The sequence below is a fragment of the Bombus terrestris genome, chromosome 2, assembly GCF_910591885.1.
Source record: "Bombus terrestris chromosome 2, iyBomTerr1.2, whole genome shotgun sequence".
Taxonomy (NCBI): domain Eukaryota; kingdom Metazoa; phylum Arthropoda; class Insecta; order Hymenoptera; family Apidae; genus Bombus; species Bombus terrestris.
In genome coordinates this window covers 11383735-11400816 of record NC_063270.1, presented here as the reverse complement: position 1 = coordinate 11400816, position 17082 = coordinate 11383735, and the positions used below count along the sequence as shown (strand labels likewise).

General features: G+C 38.7%; 3 protein-coding genes and 1 long non-coding RNA gene across 9 annotated transcripts in view; 3 read left to right on the top strand and 1 right to left on the bottom strand.

Moving 5' to 3' along the window:
* Positions 1 to 2253: 2253 nt before the first annotated feature.
* On the top strand, positions 2254 to 5875 carry LOC100644550 (maspardin). The gene is made up of 8 exons (XM_003393772.4): positions 2254 to 2767; positions 3079 to 3245; positions 3995 to 4129; positions 4205 to 4310; positions 4394 to 4514; positions 4696 to 4804; positions 4866 to 5114; positions 5184 to 5875. Exons 2-8 carry the CDS (start codon positions 3147 to 3149, stop codon positions 5241 to 5243), a joined length of 879 nt encoding a protein of 292 aa, XP_003393820.1. The 5' UTR covers positions 2254 to 2767; positions 3079 to 3146; the 3' UTR covers positions 5244 to 5875.
* A 1525-nt stretch (positions 5876 to 7400) lies between these two features.
* LOC100642988 (major facilitator superfamily domain-containing protein 12) lies at positions 7401 to 13021 on the top strand. 5 transcript variants are annotated; one of them, XM_012318243.3, is made up of 7 exons: positions 7401 to 7559; positions 10410 to 10722; positions 11003 to 11285; positions 11356 to 11470; positions 11867 to 12235; positions 12331 to 12584; positions 12689 to 13021. In XM_012318243.3, exons 2-7 carry the CDS (start codon positions 10536 to 10538, stop codon positions 12807 to 12809), a joined length of 1329 nt encoding a protein of 442 aa, XP_012173633.1. In that variant the 5' UTR covers positions 7401 to 7559; positions 10410 to 10535; the 3' UTR covers positions 12810 to 13021. The 5 variants fall into 5 exon arrangements, with proteins under 5 accessions (XP_012173633.1, XP_003393809.1, XP_012173634.1 ...); XM_003393761.4 differs by having other exon boundaries at positions 7401 to 8205; XM_012318244.3 differs by lacking the exon at positions 7401 to 7559 and adding an exon at positions 8228 to 8371.
* LOC125386042 lies at positions 12688 to 15313 on the bottom strand. The gene is made up of 2 exons (XR_007225868.1): positions 15187 to 15313; positions 12688 to 15103 (listed from the first exon to the last, which is right to left on the bottom strand). It is a non-coding gene; the product is annotated as an uncharacterized LOC125386042 (long non-coding RNA).
* The window catches only part of LOC100650952 (insulin-like peptide receptor), a 116818-nt gene continuing 112854 nt past the window's right edge, over positions 13119 to 17082 (top strand). For both annotated transcript variants that reach the window (XR_007225820.1, XM_003393746.4), the window contains exon 1: positions 13119 to 14161. The gene's annotated coding sequence lies outside the window, so the exon portion shown is untranslated. The remainder of the gene's footprint in view (positions 14162 to 17082) is intronic.

Genomic DNA, 17082 nt, shown 5'->3' with positions numbered 1-17082 from the left:
GATGCATCGATTAAGTTTAACCAGAGCGCTTGCTTTTACGCGAGGCGAAAAGAAGCCTAATAAAGACGGGAAAGAACGAAGGAAAGAGAGACAACGTTATACACGTTGATGCGTACGTGCATACGTTCGTTCCTTAAATAAATCGCTTCGAGTGACGGATTGGGGAAGAAGATTAACGAGCGTCGGTGTGTCGTTCGATTCGATACGTCGAATTAACGCAGGACAGCAACGAGGTTCTCTCGGTATCGGTTATTAATGACTCGAGCCTCTGCCAATGTAAACCTTGCCGAACGTTTCGCATTCGTGACTGTGGAAAGTTTAGATTAATCGCGACTGATAAATGCTCGCGATACCGAGACGATGGATCGTATTATAGTCGAATGAATTGCTGTTAATTATCGCCGATCGCTTAACAAGCGTAAACGTTATGGGATTAAAATAAAAGCACCGCTCTTTGAACCAACGTCTGTCCGCCTTTCTACACGATTTTCTGCTGTTAATATTCGTCCGTGAAAATTTCCCTCTCCGTTCCAGTCGTCTCGAAGGATCGTTACTGCCGTTGCCGGAAATTCTAACAGAAATATAAATCGTCGCTTGCGTAGGCTTGCTCGAGATGTTACTCGCCTTTTCATCGCGAATTTCTATCAAACACGCTGTAATTCCGTTGGTTCGAACTCTGTTCGCTCGAGCGTGATTTTAGCTACCGCGTCGATCGCTGCACTAATTTGATATACTTTGCCCTGGAAGTCGCAATGCATCCATATATATATTTTACCATTCAACGTTTAATTTTTGCTGCATGTTGTATCGTATTCGCGAAATTTTCTTTCGTTTTCGATCTCGCATGATGATTGAAAAAAATCACTAGTTTTCAAATACTAACGGCTGGGATGAGAAACGAGCAAAGAAGATTGTCGGTGAATTTCCCTAGGTAGCGTCAATGAAACGGCGAAATCGTTGATTTCACAGTTGGTACAGCAGTAGATGGTGTAGGTGGAACGTATACGTAGAACATGTACATGCCACACTCTTGCGTGGGTTGGTGGTTGCAACCCTACTTTACGGTCTGTGCAAACACGGTCTGTGCAAATTTTGCTATGATTATCGGCATAAATCGGCAGTGCGCAAATACTTAACACGGAATTGTCGAGGAGGACGGTAACCAGCGTTGTATAACATTTGTATTACGTTCGATAACGTTTCCTTTTTCTATTTATTTAGACATAATTACGGTCTAGATAAAGTTTTATCGACAAGATGCTCGTACGATTTTTTTTGCATAAAATATGTAAAGAACGGATGACAAATGATGTCCGAACCGCACTATTGTATCTACAAAATATTATTTAAAAGTATATTCGATGTGAGATAACGATATAGAATAATTTGTGATCGATTATTGACAGAGTATATACGTGCTGTTTTTTTTTTTTTTTTTTCATTGTATCAACGCTGCTATGACTGCCATCTAGCGATCTATAGACGTTTATTTTCAGTTTTAGTTATCCTACAGTTCGAAGAAAGTACATACATAGATACATATCCTTACTGTTATTCGTATAATGAACAGACCATCATTTACGTTATATATTTACGTGAGCGTTATCTGATAATGGTAATGACGTAGCTTCGTTTTACTTCCGTTATCTGTAAATTCGTATTTATCGAGAACGTAAAGTGAAAACACAGGTACAGATTATAATCTGTTCCGTCCAAGGCTACAAAAGGATGTGACCATTAACAAAATATGTATACGCAGGATAGACCTGACATTCTAAATTTCAAAATTTTAGAATTTTTATAAATCTATTTCAAGATTCGAAAGGAACGTAGGAAGAAAATCGAGGCTCTAATTCGGAGGATCCGATTTTAGAAGTTCACTAATTTATCCTCTTAATTAGCTTTTTTTTTGCAAATGAAAATTTGATCGAAACGCGGACTATGAAACGCTATATCCATCTAGTGGTGAAAAGGAGGAACTAGTTACTTGGAAAATGAAAAAGATCGTATTTCTCGAGCTATAAATTGAACTCATGAATTAAGTTAAAGTTAACGCGGATCTGCTGGATTAGTCTGACCGATGAATCCTCTAGCAGGCCCAGGACAAAATATTGTTTTTCTCCTTTTGCCTCTTACGAACGTCTATCTCTTCTATCTCTTTTTTACTTGAAGCTATCATTTGCATACTATTTTGGCGATACTGAAGCCATCTACCGGTGAGTCAGCAGTACTAATCCTGAAATATCGCCAGAAAAGTACCAGTGGCTCACCGACAGATGATACCACTGTGTCCAAAATCGCGCACCTCGCATTAATTTACTCGTAATTAAGCACGTAATTACGTAGGCATTGAATTTTTCGTAAACTGTGTTCGAAACTTGAATCGAAATTGTACGTCAACATAGTTGAGAGTACAGACTTCGAAGTGCATACACGCAGAATATAAATCAGTAACGTAATAAAATTCAGATATGACTATACCGACGTAACATGATAGAATACGCGCATGCCCATTGAAGCTTCGTATAGCGACTTTATAACGAAACCCATGCGAAGAAATAGGAAAGACAAAGAACGACGATGCTCGGAAGGGGGTGTAAACTGAACAACATTGTCGATATATGCTTGCAAACAACTGTTATTAAAGTGATTTGACCTTTCGAGTTACTGGGTAACTTGCTTCTTCGTGGTAACCTGTACATATTAAGGATGTCTGCTACGCGTAACGATATCAGGAGAACCGTACGACTCGTAAGCTGCTCTTGAGGTAGGTTTAATCTAAGGTCGTACGTACGATCGTAATCATTTCATACTCCAGCTTTGTAGTAAGTGTAACAATTTCGAATTTTAACCATCCCCCAACGATGCTAGGTTTAATTTGGCCCGCAGACTAACGAGACCCGGCTTCGCCTTCTGTTCGATCATCGAATCTTGAGTCATCCGACGGTTAAATGAATTGCAATTCGCGATTCAGTTATTCAAAAATATGTATATAAATCTTGACGATATGCCGCGTAAAATTTAGACCTTATACAGCCCTGCTACTTGAAGTTTTCTTCTCTTTATCTGCTTTTGTAGATATCGGTAACACTGAACGTAAGCCATCCTGTAACTATAGACAGATCGACAACAGTAGAACAGGGAAGATGTCGTGTTCGAGTGAGCTGTCCCGATCGCAGGAGTATCTCAGCTTTCGTAGTTCCGTCCCGCTCAGAAAAATTGTCGTCGACGCCGACGGCACCAAGGTAATCATTAATGTAGTATGTTAATTATACGTGGAAATCTTTGATTCGAAGGTTCTGCCTGATGAGATTACGCTTGAGATCGAGACCTGTAACGATGACCTCGTCTCCGTGATTATTGTAAACAAATCTCACGTATACGGATACAAAGGAAGAATGTTCGTAACAGAACTAATAAAGGCGGGATTTCCTGTGTGCGTCCAACGCACGCGTGTACGTCGAAAGCAGCCTTAAACGTGAATCATACGACGTTGTTGCGAAAACAGAAGCATGTTCTCCATTGTAAATTTTAATAGTACAAAGGCGTCCGATGTTTACGTGTGATTCGAGTTTTAAATTGTTTTTGACACGGACGAGCGCACATAGGAAATCCCGCCTTAACTAGACTGCGAATATTTATGTAAATTCATATATTTAGAAAAACAGATAAACAAATAGAACTTGAGTAGAAATTTGTTTACCTACTAAATGTTATAAAAGATGCTAAATTTTATTTATTTTATATTACCGTTGCGCATTTTAATAAGTCTTCAATTTTTTCCACGAGAATAAAATTACGTATTTCGTATTACGTTATTATCTGATTTCTTTTTCGAGATCGAAACTCTATCAATATTATCGTTGATCGCGCGAGTTAAACACAACGACGTTTTCTCCAGTCTTTGTTTGATGTGTTTCAGTAGGTAAACATTTAATGAGAATAGTCATATAAATGTTTTTACGTATGATAAGAATGATGTGCTTTATTTTAGGGATGGAAAGTATACGATTCTAGTCCAAAAACCGTTAAATGTCCACTCATATGTCTTCCACCGGTTAGTGGGACGGCCGATGTGTTTTTTAAGCAAGTATTAGGCTTAGCAGCTAAAGGATACAGAATCATATCAGTAAGTTTTATAAATATCAAGATACGATCTTGGTTTGTAAGAAAATCAATTGAGTTAAATTAACTTATGTTTCAGGCTGAATCACCCGTTTATTGGAACGTTAAGGAATGGTGCGATGGATTCAGAAAACTTTTAGACTACATGGAGTTAGATAAGGTGCATCTTTTTGGCACCTCATTAGGTCAGAACGTACGAACGAAAGTCGATATCAAACGCGATAACCAAGTATACGTTCGGAGATTTGATCAAAATATCTATTTTTAGGTGGATTTCTGGCGCAAAAGTTCACCGAGGCAAATGCTCACTGTCCTAGGGTAGTGTCCTTGATTCTGTGCAATTCGTTCACAGATACGTCGGTATTTAATTACAACGACTCCGCGGGGGTGTAAGTACGTTGTATCGCTATATAATTATTTGCTGTTTTTCAACAACTATAAAGTCAAACGAATTCATCGTATTTCATCGTTTGTTTCTTGCTTGTTTCAAGATAAGTGGACGTATGACAGACCGCGATACGTTATCTCGCATATTTTACTGTTACTGTTACTAATCAACTCGAATTGTAGTTTCTGGATTTTACCGTCGTTGGTATTGAAAAAGATGCTAATGGGAAACTTCGTGACAGACAAGGTCGACGGAGAAATCGTAGAAGCGATTGATTTTATGGTGGAAAGAGTATGTATCTTTCATTTATTATAGATCTCTATATGAATATGTATATCGTTTTTATTCACAGTTGGAAAGTTTAACGCAACCGGAATTGGCTTCTCGATTGACGATGAATTGCGTGAATTGTTACGTACAGCCACAAAAGATATGTCATTTGCCTATCACGATTATAGACGTTTTTGATGAGTATGCGTTATCGAATTCGGTGAGAGAGGAAGTATACAAATGTTATCCGAATGCAAAGTTGGCACATTTGAAAAGCGGCGGAAATTTTCCATATTTAAGTCGAGCGGCTGAAGTAAACTTACATTTACAGGTATGTGCCGCTTATTGTTATTTATGCGATTGATAATATTCATATTATTAAGTGAAAATGTATTTACAGATTCATTTGAGGCAGTTCGACGGTACTGAATACGCTGCTTCTGAAAGGAAAAAGTTATAGTGCCACTAACATGGGATAAACGAAATTATTTACAGTTGTGTTATCGATATGCATTTTACACATACGTGATTCTCCATTTATTTCCCAATCATCGACCAGTCTGATTTACACGTTATCAATAACGCATACGTACTAAAACGTACGATCACAATAATAATAATCTTAGAACGTTTGTCAAATATATTCACCATATCAAATATGCCTAAGAATTCTATACATATAGATAGTAATATCGTACAACGTTTATTCTATTTTTATCGTAATGTTTGGGAATGTTCCTCGTAATATTTTCTTAGGCAAATATTTATTGACCATAACGCCTCCTTGTTTCGAAGAGGACTTCGAAATGCTCGAATACATTCTATATTGTTGTCTATCAAACGACAGCACACAGGATATAGACATTTTTATGAAGACAAGTGAACAAAAGTGTTTGTTATACCTAGATAATACGAATATACTCAGTTGGATATACATATACAAGCTAATGTAAAGTAGTTAAGAAAAGAAGGAAGAGACAGACTTTGAAAATATAAGTTAAGATTTATATCACGATTAAGTAAACACCGATATAGTCAGTTATCATATCTTGTATAAGCTTATTCGAAATAAATATAATTTTGTAAAAAAAATGAGAAGCAGCCGAGAAAGATACAAATTTGATATATTTCATTCGGTAATATACCAACTCGATTAAGGTAGTTCTCGTTGTCTATGCCGTTTGCCGGTGAATGAACTCTCAGACTGTGTAAAGCTTGCTAGACCACCTAACTGAGAAACCGTACAAGAACTTGTCCAGAATCGATTTCTCTGCACGCGTTCTCATTCGCGTTTCTCTCGCGAGATCGGATTACACAGCCTTTCCTGTCTACTTATGGGACATTTTTACACTCCCCTATGTATACTACGCACACATTAATTGCGACTATGCACCGAATCTCGTCGTCCGACTCGGAACACCTCAGCTGGCCTGGTTGTATGTTTTTAATGAAACTTAATGCATCGACGTCCACCCTTCCTTGTATATATATATATATATATATATATAGCTGCCCGATAAAGAGTCTCAAATTATAATTAGGTATTTTATCTTATGCATTACCTACTCATGTTGGAACAAACCACATAGAATAGCTCTTTATTTAGAACTGTGTCAATGATCTATAACTTTTCAATTACCTGTGCTAGTTTAATATTTTATATATAATATTTCTAGTATATCTTGAAGTCTCTCTAGTTCAAATTATTGGCCACTGAACCTTAATTCTTTTAATAATGTGTGTATTCTCCGATACATACAGTACCATTCATAAGTTATGGAAACTTATACACTTAGTACAATTAAAATGTTAATAAATAGTATACTTATAATAGATGTAAAATTGTTAGATTCATAACAAACCACATAGAATAGCTCTTTATTTAGAACTGTGTCAATGATCTATAACTTTTCAATTACCTGTGCTAGTTTAATATTTTATATATAATATTTTTGGTATATCTTGAAGTCCCTGTAGTTCAAATTATTGGCCACTGAACCTTAATTCTTTTAATAATGTGTGTATTCTCCGATACATACAGTACCATTCATAAGTTATGGAAACTTATACACTTAGTACAATTAAAACGTTAATAAATAGTATACTTATAATAGATGTAAAATTGTTAGATTCATAACAAAAACGACCCTCGTCAAATTTCCATCTCATAGAAAAATATGTAATATGATGAGTATTTTGTTAAAAAAATCGGAACGTATTGAATAGGAATGAAGGGCGTTAAGATTTGTCTGTCGGGAGGCAAACGCGAACAAGTATCGTTTACGTTATGAGTCTTTTAATTATACAATTGTATTAATACTCATTAATGTATTATAAGGAAAATTAAATTGCGCTATATTTTGGAGATTTTATTAATAAAACCTATGTTTAAAATTATTATAAAGTATCCCGTGCGGGGTATATACAAGAAGTATACATCTATTATTTAAACATTATATATATTTATAATACTTCGAGCTTCGCTAATGGATTTTCATTTATAATCTCGGGAGATTTTTTTCGCTCGATAAGATAATAGCTATCGGAAGGCGGTAATGCGTTATTATAATCGTGTCGTCGATTAAACGATAATCTTCAGGCCGTGAAGCGGGAAACGGCGCACGTTTGAAAGTTCAGTCGCTCAGGTAGTCACGTCGTGGATAGTCGCGTGTTTCGCTCACGGCCGCGGATGGAATGCGTGTTTAAATGAACCGGCTCGTCAGCGCACGTACCGAAGATTAGCCCGTTCCGCTTCGTAGTTGCAACGACGAAGCACGTACGTTTCTTCCTTTAAACATAATTCTTCGTGTAAATCTGCCGATCCGTGATCCTTTTAAGAATTCTTTCGAATTCCACAGTCGCGAGTTAAAGTGTGTAGTGTTCGCTGAAAGTTTGATCGCACGTTCAGCGCGTTCTAAACGATCGATACGCGACAGGAAAAACGGAAGAGGCAAAATAATCGCGAAAAACAAATACGATCTCATCCGGTAGCAACGTAGCTGCCGAGGAATTCGATACGGTGACATGTAATCGTGAAACGTTTTGTGGACATTTTTACTACGATTCGTCAACGATTCCATGCTCCTCGACGGAGATATCCGTGTTTCTTGCGGCCGATCGACCGACTAACAAGCTTTCCACGCGTGTTTCTTCGAAGTACATAGCCTTAAGCGGAAATTGTGGCCACGAATTGATTCGCGGGTGAAAGGAAGGCCGATCAAAACCACTTCCTTAAAAATATTGGATCTCCGTGAAAATAAGTTCTTTTGCGGTTTTTGCCGCGTTCAGACGTTGTTAATAACAGACTGTGCTTACACAGCGTTCGGATATTGCTGAGTTTCGATATTCACGCGCGTCTTGTGGTTTCCGGTGTCGTCGTATTAAATAGATCAACGCTTGAATGGAAGTAGCAACAAGCAGATGTAAGTTTCAATTCGAAGATGGAAGTTTCTGTTGAAGGACGTTAACGTCGTAATAGTTATGTTCTTATAGTTTGAACGTTAGATAACGAAACAGGACTTTTGAATTACAAACACAGACGCGTGTAGATAAGAATAGTTGCAATTGTAAATATGAAGTTGTATCGTGGTATGTATTTGTAACTAATTGGAAGTCATTAAATACGTTCATTTTTACTTCGAAGCTCGCGAGATGATTGTACGACACAATTATCGCGTTCTCATGGCATAAGTATAATCGAATTATCCCGTTTCATCACCGCAGAAAGATGTAGGTAACTGTAGACAGCGTGTAACTTACACCGTTGAGTCATATATTGTATTAATATTTGATCCTATCGCCTTCCATTCTTTTTTACGATTGTAATCGATTACCATCGTATACATTTGGGCATTGAGAATGAAAATGAAGTAAGCTACGTTATTTCCGAATGTGAGTTCATAGGATTAATTCAATCCGATAAGTTGTATTGGTTATACAAAAGTGGCGGAATTTATCCTTTTTTCAAACCAGACCCAGATAACATAACGAAATTAATAATTTTATTAAATATTCTCCGCTCACATCTATTTTATATAACGAACTGCTCAGTTCGTTGAGTGTATGTACATACACTTTAATTTCTCAATGACGCGTGTAAATTTTTTCATCTGTAACGTATAATATCAAAACTTTATAAGTTCGGAATATACGGCTCGTTGAAAATAATTACAAATATTATGAGGTTTAGTGTGTAACAAAAAAAATTGTTTTATTTTAAGGACGAAATGATAGCACATTCTATTAATACGTTTAGAAATTGCTCAGTAGTTCATGCTCTATCAACGAGTAATGATTACAGTACAATATTATATAAATTTGTAAGTATGGGACGTGGAAGAAAATTAAACAGCAACAGTTATCAGTAGTAAAAATATCGAAAGTAATAAGGAGAAGTCGTAGTACACAATTTCTTAAAAAATGTTGAAGATTATGGCAAAAAGAAAAGTACTGGTCATAGTTATCCAATCGTGATAAGACCAATTTTGCGTGTAGTTTCTAACTCGCAGTTAACGCAAACAATTAACAAAAGCAAATAATGGAAAGGTCTAGTGTTAGTGTCAGTGTTTCGAGTGTTCGTCGAGTTCTACTATCCTGCAAAAATATTAAGAAGCCAAAATTGAAAAAGAAACCTTGGTTAACAAGGAAACACAAAGTAGAACGTTTACGCTTTGCAAAAGGAAGAGTGCATTGGTAAAAGAAATGCAGAAATGTACTATTTTCAGACGAAAATGAATTCAACTTGGATGGTCCTGATGGGTTCCAATATTATTTTCATGATATAAGAAAAGAGACAATTTCAGCAATTCGACGACAAATGGGAGGAAGCAGCGTGATGGTTTGGGCCGGCGTCGGTTATTTCGGCAAGACGAGTGTCAAGTTCATCAATGGGAGAATTAATAGTGTCCGATACACAAATTTAATCGAATAACAAATAAATAGTCATGCAGAACGCATTTCTGGACCCGATTAAATTCTTCGACAAGAAAATGCATCTGTACACACATCAAGATTGGTCCAATCATATTTTAATGAAAATAATATATCTATTTTGCCATGGTCTGCACGCTCTCCGGATCTTAATATTATTGAAAATTGCTGGGCAGAACTTGTTCATGGCGTATACGCGAATGGCAAGCAGTATCAACACGTACAAGAATTAAAAAATGCAATTGTACGCGAATGGGATACGTTAAGTAAAAATTATATCCGGAAACTATATAAATCGATACCACATCGTACAATAAAAGTAATAGAAAATAAAGGGGGATGTACCCATTATTAAATAAGTATATATGTTTGATAAGTAATTATTGTTAGTTACAATTTATGTTGATTATTATTTTCTTACTGTACATGTGTCATTATTTCGTTCTTAAAATAAAACAATTCTTTTTGTTACACATTAAACTTCATAATATTTTTAATTATTTTCAACGAACAGCATATTCTGAGCTCATAATGTTTTGATATTGTACGTTACAAACGAAAAACCTTACACCTGCCATTGAGAAATTAAAGATAGCACACCTGGGCTAACTTTTTGGCGTGGAGTGTACATAAAGATTCAATTCGGATATTTCATATTTCGAATGAAACGTTCAAACGAACATGATTTAATTTACAGAGGGACACGTACGAAAAATGGAGGGTCCTTTGTGTGATTTCAACGAATTCACTTGAAGCGCGAACACACTGAAATTTTCTTTGTCTTTGGAATCGTGTCAAGCTCGTCGATCGAATTTTTACGAAAATGGAAAACACGGAGGAGCGGTTTCCACTGTTGGAGAGGAAATTAAGTACCTCGACGAAAATCGCTTATGCTTTGGGACACATTTTCAACGACCTTACTGCCGCCATGTGGTTCTCCTACACCCTTATCTATTTTCAAAGGGTGGCCCTGCTGAAACCGATTGTTGCTGGTGCTCTCCTACTTCTAGGTAAACGATTGTTAAATTTTCGATTCAGAAAAACCATACAAAGAGGATGTTAAGAAAATTAAAGAGCTCATGACAGAAACGCCTCTCTAGTAAGTATCTTTAACGCTTGTTTCGCAAGTTTCAAGTTTTCTCGACAAAATCCGAAAAGATTTTGAAGAAAAGTCAGCGAGAAAAGTCACATCGACAAATTTTAGAAGCCAAAGTGGAAAATTGAGATCTGAAAGGTTTTATCGAAATAATCTTCTCTCGAACGTTACAGCAGATTTTCTTTATTTTCAAGGCCAAATCGTGGATGCCTTCATGACTCCCATCTTCGGAATACTCGTCGATCAGTACCCAAAGAAGAAGATTTGGCACATAATCGGCTCGGTGATGGTCACGCTGTCGTTTCCAGTGATCTTTGGTGGTTTTGGTAAACCATCAAACTCAAGTATCATGCTCGTCTACGTGTTCAGCATCGCTATATTTCAAACTGGCTGGGCGGCCGTACAGATATCGCATTTGTCCATGATCCCAGCGTTAACGAATTCACTGCTGGCACGAGCAGATTTAACTGCAATAAGGTAACTTTAACGTCGTCCTATGCAATCTTTTCTCGTTATTTATAGAGACTGTGAACGTTATGGGGTACAGGTATTCCGCTCAAGTTGGAGCAGCCGTTGCGGTGTTCGTCGTTACGTGGATTGTTCTACCCACGAACGAAGAAGCGATGGTGCGATTGGCTGAACAGGATAGTTATAAATTTAGAGTGAGTAGTTGGAATTAAACTTATCGAAAACTGTCTAAATTACGCGTATCTCGTTGACAGGAATACATTGAACGGAAATATATGTTCCTTGTTATCGTTGTACGCTCTTAATCGCTCTTATTCGAGCAAAAAATTTCTAATGGAGAGGGCAGAGCTTAAAGCTTTCTCCGTCCTTTGTGTAATTTTCGAACGAATAGTTTCTATCGATAGGCAATTTCTTAAGTTCGAGAAAAGTGGAAAAATGTCCTTACTCGCGCGTGTGATATCTGACCTTAATTTTACTGAATGTTTATATGTACAACGTAGTATAATAATTATAAATATAAATGGAATCTGCCGGTACAGGAGATAATTTGATAGAGATACTAAAGTATTAACGAACATCTTCCTTTCCAGGATATCGTGTTTACCTTAACATCGATCGGTCTGGTGGCTACTACGCTCTTCCACGTATTTCTAAAAGGGAACCTCTTAGAGAATTCCTATTTGCACAAAGGAAATATAGAAGAAGCTAGAAGATTATTCGATAATTCGCAAAACGATCGAAACTCCTGGGTCGGTACGTCAATTTTGTTAAGAGTGGCTATGTTGTACGTAGCCAGTAGACTCTTCATTACGTTGGCCACCGTGTATTTGCCACTATACATAGAGGAAACCGATGTTAATGGAAAACAGGCACTAGCTACCGTTCCCTTGGTCTCCTACGTATCTTCGTTTATCGCTGCTTTGTTATTAAAATATATTAATAAATCATGCGGGACAAAGGTGTGTATATTACACTAAAATGCTCTTACTATTGCTACTATAGAATAATTAAGCAGGAAGTATCATTGTAAAGGGAATATTTTACTGTTATTCAGGTATGTTATTTATTGGGCACTTTAATTGGAATACTTTCTGCAGTAATTACGGAATATGGAGGAAGTTCAGCGGCAGTTATATACACTGTCGCAATTCTAATTGGGAGTGGAAGCTCGATTACAATGGTTACAGCCTTAAGTGTGACTGCAGAGATAATTGGCCCACGAACGGAACGAAGCGCTATTGTCTATTCGATCGTGACTTTCCTTGATAAAGTGGTTACAGGATTGGTTGTCATTTTTATTGAGAGATGGTAAGAGAATTGATATTTTTCAGACTGATTTTTTCCAAGTATCGGAATTAGGCATCGCAATCGTGTATCAAAAACATAAAACTATATTATCGCACTCCTTTTAGGAGGTGTACGCAACCGGAGCTTTGTCCAAATTACAACAGAGACACCTTGGCCCTTGTTTGCGTTCTCTCCATGTCCTTGGGGCTCGTCACGCTATTTTCTGTTTCACGATGTTTAACTTAAAGATGTTGATAAGAATTTCATAAGACAGCAAAGATCGTTTCTATTCCTGTGATCCTCATAAGTCTCATCTTATAATCAAAAGTCATTTCATTTTCATATTTGCCAACCTTCACGCAAAGAAACGTACTGCCAATGAAATTTTTGCGATAAAGCTGTATAACACGTTATTAAAAAAAAATAAAAAAAAAAGAAGTCCTTATACGTAATGCGAATTGAGAGCTCTGAGAGCGACTTGAATTTTCCCGCTAATTATTTACTCGTGCGATAACGTACACATTTGGAGTCGTCTTTATCGATGCAGCTGCTATTTCTATAGATTCTCGTACAGATGTCGTCGCAGGGGTGCGGCATGCCCTTGGAAATTTCCAACAAAACGGACCGGCGTGGTGGCAACGCGAGGGTACGATGACCTGCTTGATTTACGCGTTACGTGGCGAATCGTGGTTGCGTTATAGAACGTAAGGCGAGATCCGTTGAATTCTGTTTGGCCGTTATGCCTCGTCGGAGCATATAGCACGGTTATGGTATGGACCCAACGATAGAGTTTGAGCAAGGTTCGGGAAAATGGAGGGGGACAGAGACGAACAAGCGAGCTAATCTCAGGAAGAGAGACGGAGAGGTCGAGGAAAACGAGAACGAGCGAAAGTTGGAGCGAGAGGGAGATAGCGTGCGCGCGAGCTGTCTCTCTGTAGAAAGAAAGAGAGAGATAGGAAACGAAAGAGGGACAGAGAGAGGAAGGTAGAGCGAGAGAGGGAGGTTCGCAGTGGAACAGCGGCGCCTTGGTGGACCACGAGGCAACGACAAACGGCGCATACATCGCCTCGTGCGAACATGGCCCGGAAGGTGCGCGCGAGGCTACTGCGCAGAGTCTTGTTTTGCTCGGCGGGACGAGGGGAATACGGAGGCGGACGCGCGTTCACGGGGCATGGCGTGGTGCGCGTTCTAGTAAACAACTTGTGTGCGACTCATGCGGGGAATCTGCGTCCCGAGTAATCGTGATTTTTCTGGTGAACAAACGCGATACGTCGGCTCAGAATGAATAGCACCGCACGCGGATAGATCGTTCGCCGTGTGTCTCGCGAAACACGGTCGCGTGCGTGGTATTTTAGTGCGGTTTAACCAAGTTCGTCGGTCTCTCTGAGAACTCGACCGCGGACAACCTCGTGTGTTCCTCTCTTTCTGTGCGTATGTGTTTACGTGTGTAGTGACTGATACGCGTGTTTACATAGAACAAGTGTTCCCGGTGTTGACCGATATCCAGTGTCATCAATCGACTTTCGATCAGTCTACGAAGTCGAAGACGTTTCTCACCGGCGAACATCCAGGATTCACCTTTGTTCCACGTTGACACGGTAAGTGAATTTCATGGTATTTTCTTTCATAAAACGCATGGCCACACGAGTCGTTGAATTTCGGTCACGGCGTCGTCGTATTTATCCAACAACGTGGCCTACGTTGTATTTTACGAGCAGCACAGAATCGGGCTAAACAGCGAATTCGGAAGACGCGTGTTCCTTATCGTCTACCGCCAATGCCTTTTGTGTACAATGGAAGCTCGGTATTCGAGTCCTCGTTTCACCAGGACTCTTTCCTCCTGCACGAATGCGCGCCATATACACAGGACAGTCGAATCGAGCATTCACTTTGAACGCCGCTTTCGATTCTCATTGATCGTCTGTTTAGTAGTCGCTGTCAGTGGTCTGGTCACTCTAGTCGGTTGGACTCGCGGCGCGCGTTCCACCGTTTCTTCTGTCTAACGCGGTAAATAAACCGAACGCATAAACGAAAGCATCGGAGGCGTAGCGAACGGACGCTAGTAAACGCTTACGAATAAAGATGTAAAGGAAGTGCGCGATCGTTTACCTCGGATGTTGCATGACATACCATCGATTATAGATATATCGTTCGTCTGTCGAGTTTCCTCTAAGGCTGGATAAAGATCGATTCGGCCAAGCGCGGTGAACGAATCGGATGGTTTCGCGTTCGAGTGTGTCCAAACGATATCAATGGTCTGTGTGATACTGGCGTCGACAAATGTGAAAATCGTGCGCATATGTACTTGCAGCGTGTTGTCTTCGTGGGGTGAGTAGGGGAATCAGGGTGTAAAAATGGCTCGGCGAGAGGAACAGGGGGAGAATAAGATAGACAGAGAGAAACAGAAGAAATGGAGTCTAGCCAAGGGAGCGAGAAGGAAGGAAATAAAACAGTGGCGCACGAGAGTTGGTCGGAGAGATCGGGAGCGGTGTGAAACACGCGATCGGAGCCGATGTTGATCGCCCTCCTGGCTAGTTCCTCTGTAAAAGGTCCTCGGAACGTCAATAGGCAGAGTAGCGCGGCTATATCGCGTTCTACGTTATTTCTCTCTTTAGTCACTGACCTCGCGGCTGCTCGGCCAACCTCGTTTCGTCGCCACTCTCGCCTCCTTGTTTACCGCTCTCGACCGATTCCAACTCGACCTCCACTCGGAAGCTTCCTCTCAGCTTCTGCCCGTTTCTCCTTCTGCCTACTGTCTCTCTAAAAAAATTCAAGTGTTTGCACCAATAGGAAGCCAGTTCTAATATTTCAGTCGTTCAGAAGCAGTCATTGACCAACACCATAATTCGAATAATATTTATGTTTGTGAATAACCGAAGAAATGGAACCTAAACGAAGATTTCTTTCATCTACTGAATATCGTAATGGATATTTTACTTTCGGTGTTTTATACGTGTTAACATATGTGTTATGTTGTATTATGTGGATTCCGTGTATTTTTGCATCTTCGATTTTATCGTAAGTGCGTCAATATCCACGCTGGAGGAATTATTATTGAAATTAAGCTCGCACGGGAGAGGATGATGACATTATATTTTTATATTTGATAATTTTTCGATTTTAATGTCGGCAAGATATTGATCAGGAAAGATACAGCATCCATGTTTAGAAATGCAAATGTTTGTTACTACGAATATTCGTTAACTATAAATTATAGCACGTTCGAGGAAGTTATTCGATTTCAGTGAACTTTTGTTGCTTCTGCTTTATCGGAACAGCTTCTTCAATTGCTCTTTTTCAAGGATTCTTTCTAAACTTCCTTTCCTCCTCACCATTTCACGTATCTGTACATATTCATAACATGTTTAACAGGGACAACATGTTTATTTGGAAATAGAGATTAGGCAAGTGAGCAATTTAGAGTTTGTCGAATAAATAAATAACTCTAATATCAAATAGCTATGAAAATGACGCAAATTTCCAAACCTATTCCCTGTTTTCGTTAGTTGTTTACACGCTCGTTAAACTGATTTAGATTCATTGCGACAAAATGCAGCTTCTACGAGCTCGAATGGTAAACGAAACGACGAGTGTGTCTGACGGTCGAGGACTACTACAGAGACGATGATGTTGTTTTCGCCGTAGATTTAGATAAACGTTTGAAACGCCCTAAATCCTAGTACAAGATCAGTCGCTGAGAGAACATTATATTCGAAATCGTGGATTATTTGTATAAAGCTACGTAAAATAACCACGTCCTATCATAAATCCTTCTTCGTTTCTTCCAGAGAAACAATTTATGTAGTTACAAAGACTCGATTCTCGGAGTGTTTCGGGATTGGCTCGGCGACAAAGAGCACCGAGTTCTTTTACGCACGACCGACAACACCCTGAAAAAGCAACGAAGATCGAGACAACTTCGTTCGAAGACGACAAAGATGACGATGTTTACATCTGGGCGGCCTTGGTTGTACCGGGTTATTGTAATCGAATATACAGGCTTCTCGATGCTCTGATACATACTTACTTACTTACTTACTTACACACCATGGCGCGAGAAAATATTCCTTCTGTGAAACGATTTATGCGTTACTTAGTTCCCAGAATCATTCGTTCTCTGACATTTCAGAAAAGGATATAGATTTCTCGAAACTATTTCTCGAATATCTTTCTTTTTTTCTCTCTCGATTTCAATGATATCCATCGAATTAATAGTAACCGATAATATATTACCAAGTTAATATTATATAATGGAAGGAATTTCCTACGCCTATAAGCAGAAGTTGCCTACATTTTTGTAGAAATTATGATTGTCAAACTGCCAATGTAGAATACGTTTTTCACTGTTTACTAAAACCGGACGTATCAATCGCAGAAATATATACCGCTAGTAACGAATCAAATAGTTTAAGTGCTCGATATTACAATGACTTTCAAAGTTGTTGCAGCACCCTTTTAAATTGAATAATTTGTTTAAAATTGGGCTTTCTCGACAAGCTAGTAGGATTCGTTTACTATG

Bases quoted from the DNA above. Each gene is read 5' to 3' on its own strand.
- LOC100642988 (XM_012318243.3), top strand. From the start codon at position 10,536: ATGGAAAACACGGAGGAGCGGTTTCCACTGTTGGAGAGGAAATTAAGT. The intron at 11,471-11,866 runs GTGAGTAGTTGG...CTTCCTTTCCAG, and splicing joins AGGATAGTTATAAATTTAGA to GATATCGTGTTTACCTTAAC. The intron at 12,585-12,688 runs GTAAGAGAATTG...CACTCCTTTTAG, and splicing joins GTCATTTTTATTGAGAGATG to GAGGTGTACGCAACCGGAGC.
- LOC100644550 (XM_003393772.4), top strand. From the start codon at position 3,147: ATGTCGTGTTCGAGTGAGCTGTCCCGATCGCAGGAGTATCTCAGCTTT. The intron at 3,246-3,994 runs GTAATCATTAAT...GCTTTATTTTAG, and splicing joins TCGACGCCGACGGCACCAAG to GGATGGAAAGTATACGATTC. The intron at 5,115-5,183 runs GTATGTGCCGCT...ATGTATTTACAG, and splicing joins AAGTAAACTTACATTTACAG to ATTCATTTGAGGCAGTTCGA.